The sequence below is a fragment of the Heloderma suspectum genome, chromosome 3, assembly GCF_057233095.1.
Source record: "Heloderma suspectum isolate Gila_16-S chromosome 3, 16-S_ref, whole genome shotgun sequence".
NCBI lineage: Eukaryota > Metazoa > Chordata > Lepidosauria > Squamata > Helodermatidae > Heloderma > Heloderma suspectum.
The window spans coordinates 102,086,377-102,098,761 of NC_139460.1; the positions used below are offsets into that span (position 1 = coordinate 102,086,377).

Here is a 12,385-nt window from a genome sequence, read left to right on the forward strand (position 1 = left end):
CAATGACTGTATAAAAGCGATGTAAAGCCCACCACATGCCCCAGATGTTCTTCCTGCCTTTTGGGAAATGCTTATTCATGAGATGCTCTTGCATGGCTGGAATGTTTTTGAAATAAACCAACCACACAGGTAGGATCAAATTCTATGGGTCTTTCCCATGGAAACAACACTTCCAATTCTACAAGGAAGACCCATGCATTGGGCCCTGCCCAGATGTTTGGGCCATTTAAAAAGCTATGCCAGAACTAATCATCGATAAACAGAATCCGCCCAGTTAGGAGAACATTGTAAGGACACCTAAATTATACATACATTTATAAATCTGAGAATTGTATGGAGCTGGAAAGTTTAAGGGCTTAAGAACCAAAGTGATGTAGTTTCTTGCACAAACAGTGTTACAGTACTATTTACAAGAGTTAATTAGCACAAACTGCTAGAGCCAATAAGGAGGAATGTTCCTCTCCCAGGCTCAGCAGAAGAGAGTTCAAAGGAGTCACAGTTGCATTTGGTGCTTGTAAAAGATTCCTGACTAAGTCTAGAATACCCATGGTTAAGGCTGCTATCCTATACACACTTTCCTGGGAGTAAGTCACACTGAATTCAATGGACCTTACCTCTGAGTAGACAGGCACAGGACTGCATGGTAAAGCATTGGGAGGATGGGAGAAACATGGTAAAATTCATTCCGCAAATCTAGATATATGATGGATATCTATTGGAATGTATAGCATATGAATGTGTTTCAGGGAACATGATGTGGGATTCAGAAGAGAGAAAGAGAGACTTAGCTTCAAATTCAACCATCTGCGTGGCCCTGGACAAAGCACATTCTCTGTGACTTAAGTTGCGGGGATAAACATGACAAGGCTTTGTACTCTTGGCAGTACATAAATTATTGAAACATAATTACTATAATTTGACGTGGCATAAAATCACAAGCAACAGTTTATACACATCTCTACCAGGAAGACATCCACAACAATCACTCCTTTAAAAAGAAGGTAGAATGACTGATTCCTAGGGATGGTGGAGAATTTCTCCCTGAAACTTCAGGGGGCTGAGCGCCAACGTGTTTGGCCTCCCGAACATGTTTCGGGGAGAAATCCTCCGAAACCCCCCGCCCCCCCGCACCCCCCCCCCGGGACGGGACTTACCTTCGCCGAATGTCCCTCCCGGCGGCGGGTCCAGCCGGCGGTTCGGCGGGTGTTCGAGCGGGGCGGGAGCGGCAGCCGGTTTTTTGACCGGCTGCTGCCACCGCCATTGCAATAAAAGAAAAAAACAAACAAACGCCCCCTGATAGGCTACGTGACAATTAACGTAGCCTATCACAGCTAGATTTGCAAAGTCAGCCGTGATAGGCTACGTCAATCGTCACGTAGCCTATCACGGGTGACTTAAAAAAAAAAAAAAGCGCGTACGGATAATGGCGGCCCCCATAGGGAGCTGCCATTCCCGTTCCTTATTTGGTCTAAGGAACCAAATAAGCGTTGCCCTTATTTTCGCCGTAGTCTACGTAAATCTTTACGTAGACTACAGCGACCAAATAAGGAACGCGAATAGCAGCTCCCTATGGGGGCCGCCATTAGCATACATGCTTTTTTTTTTTTTTTTAAAGTCACCCGTGATAGGCTACGTGACGATTGACGTAGCCTATCACGGCTGACTTTGCAAATCTAGCTGTGATAGGCTACGTTAATCGTCACGTAGCCTATCAGGGGGCGTTTGTTTGTGTTTTTTTTAACTTTCGCGTTTGCGGCCGGGTGAGGCGGGAAGCCTCCTCCCCGGCCTGAATTTCGGCCAGGGCGAGGCGGGAAGCCTCCCCCCCGGCCTGAATTTCGGCCGGGGCAAGGCGGGAAGCCTCCCCCCCCGGCCTGAACTTCGCAGGGGGAGCAGCGAAGCGCCTCCCCCCCACCGCGAACAAGCTTCGGTGAAAGGTAAGGGACTTTCGTCCACCCCTACTGATTCCACAGATAGACCTATCTGATTCCACAGATAGAACTTCATTCTTCAAGCTGCATAACAAAACAGATCACCATATCACTATATAAGTAGTTTGCCTCACTGTTTATTAGTACAAAGAAGAACAGTCATGAATAATTATCACCATGGTATGGTTCAGGTCAGTACATCAGTGGCACACTCCTGAGCAACCAAGCCTAGGGATCACAAAGGCAGACTAAAATGCAACTGTTCCAGCATAACCTCCAGTGGGTTTGAAGCAGTGCCAACACAATTTGTCACAGTCCTTCCTTCCCTTCTGTGTAGATTACAATTATTAAAACATTCAAAAGGACCGGGATGAGGAGGGTTCAGAGGCAGGAGTTCATGAATGTCTCTTTTGTTTGCTCTTTTCTCTGCCTTTTCTTCTCTGTCATTTTGTACTTTTTGAGCTAGCAAACCTGGAGTACTATCTACATTTGTATAGTGCTGTTTCCTGCCCTTTAGACAGGGATGTACGAAAGTCACTTAGCTTTTCGAAGGGTGACATTCATGGTGGGGGGGTGGCGCTATGTCCCTCCCCCCCCCAAATTCTCCCTGGCTGGCTCCGCTCCGCAGCGACTCTGTGGAGCCACTGGCTGGGGCCGCCCGCAGCTAGACATCCGGCCACTGGGCTGCACAGGGACGCAAATGGCGGCCGCCGTAGCCGCCGCCATTTGTGTCCCTGTATTTTTCTGTGATAGGCTACGTATACATTTACATAGCCTATCATGGCAAAAAAAAAAGGGAACGCAAATGGCGGCGGCTACGGCCGCCGCCATTTGCGTTCCTGTTTTTTGCCGTGATAGGCTACGTAAATATTTACATAGCCTATCACGGCCTCCGCAGGGATGCAAATGGTGCCCCTGCGTTAGCCATGATAGGTTACGTATTTATGAAGCCTATTACGGCTATAATGAAGTAGCGAATGACAATGGCGGCCGCATCTGCGGCCGCCATTCGCAAAGCAGCGTGAACGGCAGCAGGTAAGTGCTCTGTTTCACGTGCCTTTCACCGGGGGGGGCAGGGGGCTTCATTCTGCCACGGATTTCAGGGGGCCAAATGCACTGGCATTCGGCCTCACCGAGATCCGTGGCAGAATTCTCTGACATCCCTACTTTTAGAGGACAATCCTATACAATGCCTGCCTGCTCAGAAATGGGAAATAACTCCCAGGAAAGTGCATATAGGATCATGGCCTTAATCTGTCAACTGTGTAATAACAAATTGAAAACAACAATTAGAAATGTCATGTAACAAAGGAGTTCTGGAAATAAGTTTGTCGTTATCATTACTTGAATCAAAGACTAGAAACAGACCGAATGAGGGAAAAAGTTGAAAAAGTATTAGAACCTGTGCCAGTTTCAGGTTTGGAGAGTCACTGGGCAAGACACCTTCAATAGGATCCTCTCTGTCAGTGAGTCTATGTTCTTACCACCACTGTTGCCAGTTGCTGCTTCTCTCTCTTGTCATTGCTACCGCATGCTTGCTTGCCAGGCAGAGAGCCAATGAGCAAACAAGCAGTAGCATCTACTGTTTCTCCTTCACACCATCACCTTTGTCTGGGTCAGAGTGAGAGATGATGAACAAGGAGGTCACAATAGTAAAGAGGAGGAGCAGGTCCAGGGGACTCTTGTCAGTGGGGCCCTTGTGGGGCCCTTGGCAGTTAACCAATCATGCCAAACCTTGACACCACTCCTTATTAGAACAGCAAGTTTTTCTTGAGCAATTAAATTTCTGTTGCTGCACATGTAAGACCAGACAGTAACTTTTTAATAGGATGAAAGTCTTAAATGAAAGCTGTAACTTCCTTCCCCCTTATTCCTACAATAGACTAGCTTGATGGAGAACAAATGTTTAATATACACAGAATTCTTCCATCAAGCAGTATGTAACAGGAAAGCATGAATACTTATACTTATAGGCTGGTGAGGAGGAGGGAGAGGGCCTTCTCTGTGGTGGCCCCCACCTGTGGAACTCCTTCCCTAGGGAACTCCACCATGTCCCCTCTTTAATGAGCTTCTGCCGTGCATTAAAGACGTGGTTGTTCAGGCAGGCATTTGGGGTGGGTTAGGGTATTTTTTTATGATGTTTTTAATGTAGAATTTTATTGTTTTAACTGTTTTGTTGTTGTACATCACCCAGAGTAGGGTTGGCGGAGAATTTCTCCACGAATCTTTGGGAGGCCGAGTGCTGATGCATTCGGCCCCCCGAAAGTGTTGGGGAAATTCTGCGCCGGCCCCCGCCCCCCCGGGATGGGACTTACTTTCGGCGAATGTCCCTCTCGGCGGCGGGTCCCGGCGGCTGTTCAGCGGCGTTTCTTCGGCGGCAGAGGTGGCGGCCAGTCTCCCGACCGGCTGCCGCCGCCGCCATTGCAAAAAAAAAAAGTAAAGTAAAAAAAACACACCACACCCGTGATAGGCTACGTAATGATTTAGGTAGCCTATCATGGCTAGATTTCCAAAGTCAGCCGTGATAGGCTACGTAAATCATCACATAGCCTATCACAGGTGACTTTGGAAAAAAAAAAAAAGCACGTACGCAAATGGCGGCGGCCCATGGGCACCGCCATTTGCGTTCCTTATTTGGACAGGGGTAGTCTACATAAAGATTTACGTAGACTACGGCGAAAATAAGTTAACGCTATTTGCGTTGCCCTTATTTTCGCCGTAGTCTATGTAAATCTTTACATAGACTAGACGTGCCAAAATAAGGAATGCAAATGGCGGTCCCCATGGGAGCCACCATTTGTGTACACGCTTTTTTTTTTTCAAAGTCACCCGTGATAGGCTACATGATGATTTACATAGCCTATCATGGCTGACTTTGGAAATCTAGCCGTGATAGGCTACGTAAATCGTTACGTAGCCTATCACGGGTGTGTGTGTGTGTGTGTGTGTTTTACTTTTTTTTTTCGTGGCCGGGTAGACGGGGCGCTCCTACCCAGCCTGAATTTCGCTGGCGAGGGATGGGGTGCCTCCCCGCCGGGCTGAATTTTGGCCGGGCGAGGCGGGGCGCCTCCCCCCCTGCCTGAACTTCGGGGGGAGAACTGAAGTGCCTCGCCCCCACCACAAAGCAAGCTGCGGGATTAGGTAAGTCCCTTTCGTCCATCCCTAAAGGGTGGCTGGGTGACCAGCCAGATGGATGATTAATAAATTTAATAATAATAATAATAAAAATAAAAAAATACTTTTCTATACTTTATAGAAATAGGTCCAACTTAAAATAGCAACTGAATTATTTCTTACATTCCCAACTATAGTCCCGAGTATGAGATATTATGCATATATTGTTCATACATTTAATCAGAATATTGTTTTTAGGCTTTAAAGAGATCCTTCCCACAATAATAATTCATCTGTTTCTATGAAGGGCTTTATTCAGACCACTGAATTTTCTTGCTTGCACACAGAGACCTTAAAATATTTTAAACTTGCTTTACTTTACATTAAAGAGGCTAATTTCCCAGCAAGTCTTGGAAACAGAGTCAAGCCCAGATGTGATTCAAAACATTGTAGAAACACCGTACGAAACCTAATAATTACTTTGCCAGAATAGTCCCTTCAACCCTTTAAACAACAAGCACCTTTGTGCATAGCCAAACATCAGCAAAAACAGGCTGAAGGCAGGGCGGGGGGACACATCCATAACAAGACTTTTTTCTTTAAAAAAAAGGGGGGGGGAAGCATACTAAGAAGCTCCAGTTACCTGTAACCGTTAATTCTGTAGTTCTTCTGACAGAAAACAGTCCATATTTTAATTCGCAAGTGTAATTTCCAATGTCATCTTCTCTGACCTCCCGGATAACAAGAATGTCCTTTTTGAACAGAATACTTGGTCTCCAGGTTGTGACTTGGCATTCCTGTGGAAAGATAATTACAGTACCTCAGTTACTACAGTCCTTGCACTTATATCTGACACATCAATTCAGTTCCAAACCAGTAATCTTAAGAGCTTTTAAAGGTGGCACAAAACCAGGACTAGGGTCATTACCTCTCTAAAGGAGAAGCTACTTTGAATCATATTCAAAGCTTTTGAAACCACTTACTTCTCAGGTATTTTCACATTGTAAAAATGCCTTTAATTGTCTTAATAAGGACTAATTGCCTCACTGTTTGTTTTTGCCCAAGACTCAATAGCCATGCTGAGGTGGCAAATGGGTGGTAGATATTGGGGACTGTTATGGAGTACAAGTTCTCCCACACAAGTATCTTATCACCATCTTCCAAATAAATACATGGTTGGAAGAAGACTAGTCCCAGAATAATCTTGAGTTGATGCAGGGCCCATGACATTTGTCAAGGATTGAATGGCTACTTTGTAGTCTATGAATAGTTATTCCAAACAACAACATCAACAATGTGAATCAAGGTGCAACTGGTTTATGGCAGTTTCCTCTTCAGTGAAGCACAGCTGACTTTGGCTGATTATGTAATATGTGAAAATGCCTTAGGACACATCTTGAGGTATTTCTCACACATGCTGAGCCACCATAATGATATGTTTTTGCATTAGATAGAAAAATCTCAAAGAATTCCTCAACACCACAACAGCTTGAATATCAATCAGAGATATCATTTCACTATAAGTCTGGAAAGTTCCTTCAACATTAACATCACCTTTGAGACTTCTATATTAAAGGGGAAAGGATTGCGCTTAACAGTGCATCAGACAGCAATTAGGATTGACAACATTTTCTGGCAGGGCTCCTGAGCAGTGTGACATGCAGAAATCCAACTGGTGAAGATTTTCCCATCACTGCTTCTCCATTCCAGGGAAAGTTTCACCTGATGAATTTCTACTAGCCAAGGAGCTGCTACAGATAGGGATGTGCAAACCCACCCCCATTCAGGATCAGCGGACGCCCACTGAAGTGCCACCTCTGCTCGAGCCCCCCCCCGAGCCCCACACTCAAGCCCCCACAAGCTTGGCAAGCCACCCACAGTCACCTCGGGTCCCGTCTGTAAGTGCCCACCATTTTGCTGAGGGGTTTTTTTCATGAAAAAGGAAGCTAATTAAAAATGCACATATTTAAATATGCACACATTTGAGCTGGGAAAGCTTGATCTATGCAATATTAGGTGCATAATACCTCTAATATTGTGTAGATCAAGCTTTCCCAGCCCAAATGTGCACATATTTAAATATGCACATTTTTAATTAGCTCCCTTCTAGTAAAAAAAAACCTTGACAAAATGGCGGGCGGTCATGCATGGGTCAAGGTGAGTGCATGGAGCATCCAGGAGGGCATGAGCAGGGGTGAGCAAGGCCAGGGGCTTGGTGGGCACAGTCCAGGGGTGCAGGCGGGGGAAGCCCAACAGACTCACGGACCTAGTCAGGTGTCTAACTCCATCCCTAGTTACAGAGACAGGAGTATAGCAAGAAGGAAAAATGGTAAAGGAAAAAGAGATAAATCATGTTAGGCAATAGCAGGAATAATCAGTAGAAAAGTCTCTGCTATGAAAAAACCCATCTCATTTAATTCACAAGTGTAATGATTAATGACTCAATTACACCAGGAAATGCAAAATACAAGGTGTCACAAATGTAATACAATTTATGAAATTACACAAGCCATTCATGCTGAAGTTAGGGTCAGTGTTTGTTTTGGAATGCAAATGTGAATATTAAATAATTTAATAATTAAAATAGTTAAATATACTCTAAAGTTGGATAAACCTTTAACAAATAGTACAATTTTAACTTCTGATCTTCTTTCATATTGCTCTACTCTAGGAATATTGGACGTAAAATTTAAAATGAACTAGCTGCATGAATTTAAATGCATTTTTTTAGTGCTTCAGGAGGCTCCAAATTAATTTCCGCAAGTATTTCTTCCTGCTCAAGCTTAGCTTTATTAGATGTCATTAGACCTGCAAATAGGAGGACATTTGCAGGAGGTAATATAATTATATCCATAGACTTGCAGGACAAAAAGATAAATCAACAGCCTTCTTTTCCAATTTAAGCAGGATCTTACAGTGCTTCCAACTGAATCTATTCAACAAGCAAGCAAACCCTTGGGCACTGAAGCAAGTGGTGCATTGGTACCATAACAACAGGGACGCATCTCAGGATTTCAAGACACGAAGAGATGTCACAAGAGGCTAGAGACTTTTTGTGGGACTGGTGGGCTTACCAGCCAAGGAGTGGAAACTGAGGAGACAGCTCACTGCTCCCTTTCTGCTGATAGAGGGGTATGAGTTGGGGAATGGGAAGATTTGGCTAGCTTAACCTACTTACCTCTCTGAGGACTCAGGAAAGTGGGAGCCATGGTGGAAAAGTGAGAGAACCCCCTTCCATGAGCACAGGAAGTGACTGGTGTCAAAATTGCCCTGGAGAGGCTCACAGTTGTATAAACTGATGCCTAAACACAGGTGTCTACACTTTGACACTGCAATTTCAGCATTTACAGTGGCCCTTTTTTGAGCTGTTGCAATTGTGAAGACAGACAGACCAGCAAACTACAAGCTACATTCAACCATCTCACAATTTGATTGTTTGTAATGGAACCATTTGGAGATTTTTAATATTAACAGGTATATCAATATAATTATTTGTTAGACAGCTAGCTATATGCAATATTATCAATTGACAACTTACTATATGTATGACTGGGAGGAGGCATTCAATTTCAGTAAAATATAAAGCAAGAAGCAGATCTGAATAACGATGGAAATATGAGAGAAAGAGAGAATTTCATTTTCAGTGCTTACTTAACAAATAAGCTGGTGCACTGGGACACTTTCCCAGCAAGCGTCATGTGTCCTCTCTCTCTGTTAGCCTTCTCCTTAATACGGTTTCCTAAATCTCACCAAGCTGTATATAATGTTCACGTAAAGGTTACAGATTACCGAAAATGCAGCAGAACACGACACGTAATACTCTGTTGGAAGCAACTAAAGCTTTTCATATTTCTTACCTTATACCACAGGATTTCAGGCTCTTTATATGGTATTAAAAAATCCTGTATGTCAGGGCATGAGATTTCCTTGGTTTTGCTAAGTTCAGCTTTTTCAAAGTATTTCATCTTTGAATTGTAGCAGAAGCCAGTGTCATTTTCACCCACTGTCAGCGAAATTGATACTTTCATACAGTAAGTAGAGTTTCTGCAATACAACAAATATAAATAATAGTCCAGTGAAATATAAAACAAACATCTCTCACCCTAGTGTAATAATGCTGCATTGCTGGAATCGTTACAAGAATTAGTGGAATTGTTACAATAATCTTCTTAGATACAATAAAACAAGGAAGTAGAACTATACTTGCATTAGAGTTTATTTGCAGTTCTTATTAGTCACTAAGAACTGTTATTTTTAATCCCTCGTTATAAACTAGTAATATTCCTTTATTTCTATATTTTGAATGGGAGAATAGCTTCCTGCAAAGACAGAGCCAGTGTTAAAGAGCTGCATGCATTAACCAACAAAACCCATAACTGTCCTGCGGACAAATGCTATTACAGCACCAAGGCTGAACGAATCCATTGAGAGAAAAGTATTCCAGCTCCGAACAGGCACCTGAAGAATCACACCATGAACTGGAATGTTAACCCAGCTATTCATCACATTTGAACAGCTTTTTTAAAGGTGAAGGAATAATTGAAAATATATCCTTCTGTAGCATTTAACTCAAATCAGTCTAGAGCTTTTGACTTTGAGTACTTTGAATACAAATTAGCTGAAGTTGTATGTAGAGACCAAAAACCACCTGCTTGTTTATTATACAGCAGGACCCATGTATATTTACTCTGAAGTTCCATGGGGACTTTCCTGCCGCCTCTTTTTCTTCCATGAGATCAGGCGTGACAGGAAATACTATGCATGCAAGAGAGTTTTCAGGTCCTTCTCCCTCCAAGAACCTTTACATATGCCTTTATTTGCCAGCTTGGCATATTGTGTATTTTGTACATAAAAACTGTGCATCTGATCTTTATGTGTTTGTGATAGGAGGAGTTGTTGTTGGAGGTTAAACTTGCCGGGAGCCCATACTCCTGAAAGCACAGCTAAAATCCCAGCTGTATGGCTGTCACTGTACATGGTCAGAGGCATTTATTTATTTATTTATTTGGGGGGGGGAATTAGTTAACAGCTGGAAATATGAGGACACATTTATTTCTCTGCAATGGACAGTCCATTCTGTTTGGAGTTGTCAACTGAAAGTTCATTATATGCTACTGTAGCAACGGGTTGGGGAGGGGTGTAACTCAGTGAGACAATACATTGACAGGGGCTCAGGATTCATCCCTATCTTCTCCTATTAATGAATCTCTGAGTGCAGGCTGGGAAGGATGTCTTGCTGTGACCTTGAAGAGCAGCAGCCAGTCAAGTTGACAGAACTTAGGTAGATTGATTACAGGTCTGGCTAATTATCAGGAAGCTTGCTGTATCCAAATTCCAAGACTAGGGCCAGATCTATACCCTTTGTCTTATCATTATGATCTCATCATGATAACACTGTATCCCTCTTGTGCATTTATACCATGCAGCCTGCAGGGCACACAATGATATTTCTTGCAGTATTTTGGAGAACGTAGAATAAAAAGCAGGAAATAACACTACGACAGCGGTATGTGTAAAGTGCCCCAACAGTTATCAGTGCACTTCAATACCACTATAAAACAGTAGTGTAGATCTAGTCTAGCTCATTAGAAACATTAAAAACATGCAGTGTTTGTGCAAATGAATGTTTTGGACATCCTATGATTCTTGTCTTCCAAGCTTTTTCAAGCTTCATCATAAACAAAAATGTAAGAGTGATTCATTGAGTTCAATACTGGGTTTTGTTCCCCTCCCCCAAAATATCTTTTAAAAAACCCACAGTAATAATAACCTCTAAATCCCATAGGAAACATTTAACAGAATTGGATTTACATTTACTTGTCATATAAATAAGGACATTATTTTGCTTTGACTATGTATTCTCTCTCTCTCTCTCTTTCTTAGTTTTGCAAATGACTGAAGAGCTCCATAAACTAACACTGCTGAAGAGAATAATCTCCACCCAAATGTCTTAAAATGCTATCACACATGCTTTATATGCTAACATGTTAAGCCCACCACAGTGCTACATAAAAAAATATTATTCAGGTCACAAAGTTTTTGTATCTGAAATAGAGGCTGAGGTACATATTTTGACTTTCAGGATTTTGTTCAGCACGAAACTACTGTGTAGATGTAAGGGACAGGCTATGACTTTTTCAGGACTGTGCTGTTTGTCCACATTGTGGTAACTGCTTTGTGGAAGTTTAATTTTCTTTCATAAACAATCAGTACATCTTCCTCTTAAAAGGAAAGCAGTTCTGAAGTCACAGTCTAAAGTGGAACATGAATGCTACACAATGACAGAGACTATCTGAGGCAATATCACTTCAGCAGGCATAACGCTGGGGTAAGGGGGGGAAGTAAAAGTTATTCCCAACAACTAATTCAACCAAACGGTACAAGGATAATGCACTTTTATTATACGAAGTAGCTTCCGCAAGCAGAAGCATTAAATGCTTAATATTACCCAGATAGGAAAATAATATTTAGGGCCAATGCACACAATCTGACTGATACACAATGAAGTGGTGTATGCATGAGCCCACTACCCTGCTGTGTGTACAATATGCTGGATTTCAAGAAAATAAACCACCAGACTTCAATACATAAAACATGGTAGAATGGGGTAGACAACATAAGGACTGCATGCAACATCTGACACACCAGTAGATTTTGGAAAGTCCAAAGCACTTTGGATCACTTCATCTTTCTATTCCAAAGCTCTCCCTTTGGACTCATTTTCAAATGGCAAAGACTTAAGGTTCTTACTTACACCCCCCATACAGTACAAAGTGAAAGCAATGAATGTATCCATGGGGTACACTGCATTTGCTTGTACATTTTCAGGCAGATGCGAATATTTACATAATATCATTCCAACTGTACTTTTCATACTAAGAAAACAAAAATAATAGCTTGGATCCAAATGTTCATAATGCCGGTATTACACATTAGGATGGATTTAATTTGTGCCAGAGCTACCTTCTTGAATTTAAAGATCCTTCTGACCTCACTGTTGACAATGCCCAGCCCCTGCCCCCACAAGCATGCATATGTACGTATGCATGTGTCTGTATATGTGTGTGCCAACTTGAGGTTAACACTTGATGTGTCTAGTGAACCGGAGAGGGTCCGCAAAAGTTTATGCCATAATACATTTGTTCGTCTTTAAGGTGACACAAGACTTTTTGTTGTTTTTGCTGCACAACAGTTCTGGTTGCACCAGGGATGAGTCGATTAGTGATCTGCAGCCCCCAAACAAACGAACAAAAATCTAGTTTAGAGAGTCCCCAATGCTCTGATCTAGAACTGCTAGAGTTCACAGTTGTAGACTGAGATAGTGGTGACCACAGATCCCTGGG

General features: G+C 42.7%; 1 protein-coding gene across 1 annotated transcript in view; it reads right to left on the reverse strand.

Annotated features, from left to right (window-relative positions):
- Positions 1-12,385, reverse strand: part of IL1RAPL1 (interleukin 1 receptor accessory protein like 1) — a 589,910-nt gene that overhangs the window by 490,714 nt on the left and 86,811 nt on the right. The window contains exons 3-4 of the mRNA XM_084845510.1: positions 8,900-9,086; positions 5,686-5,839 (exon numbers count right to left, since the gene is read on the reverse strand). Of these exons, the coding sequence (XP_084701636.1) occupies positions 5,686-5,839; positions 8,900-9,086 (341 nt within the window). The remainder of the gene's footprint in view (positions 1-5,685; positions 5,840-8,899; positions 9,087-12,385) is intronic.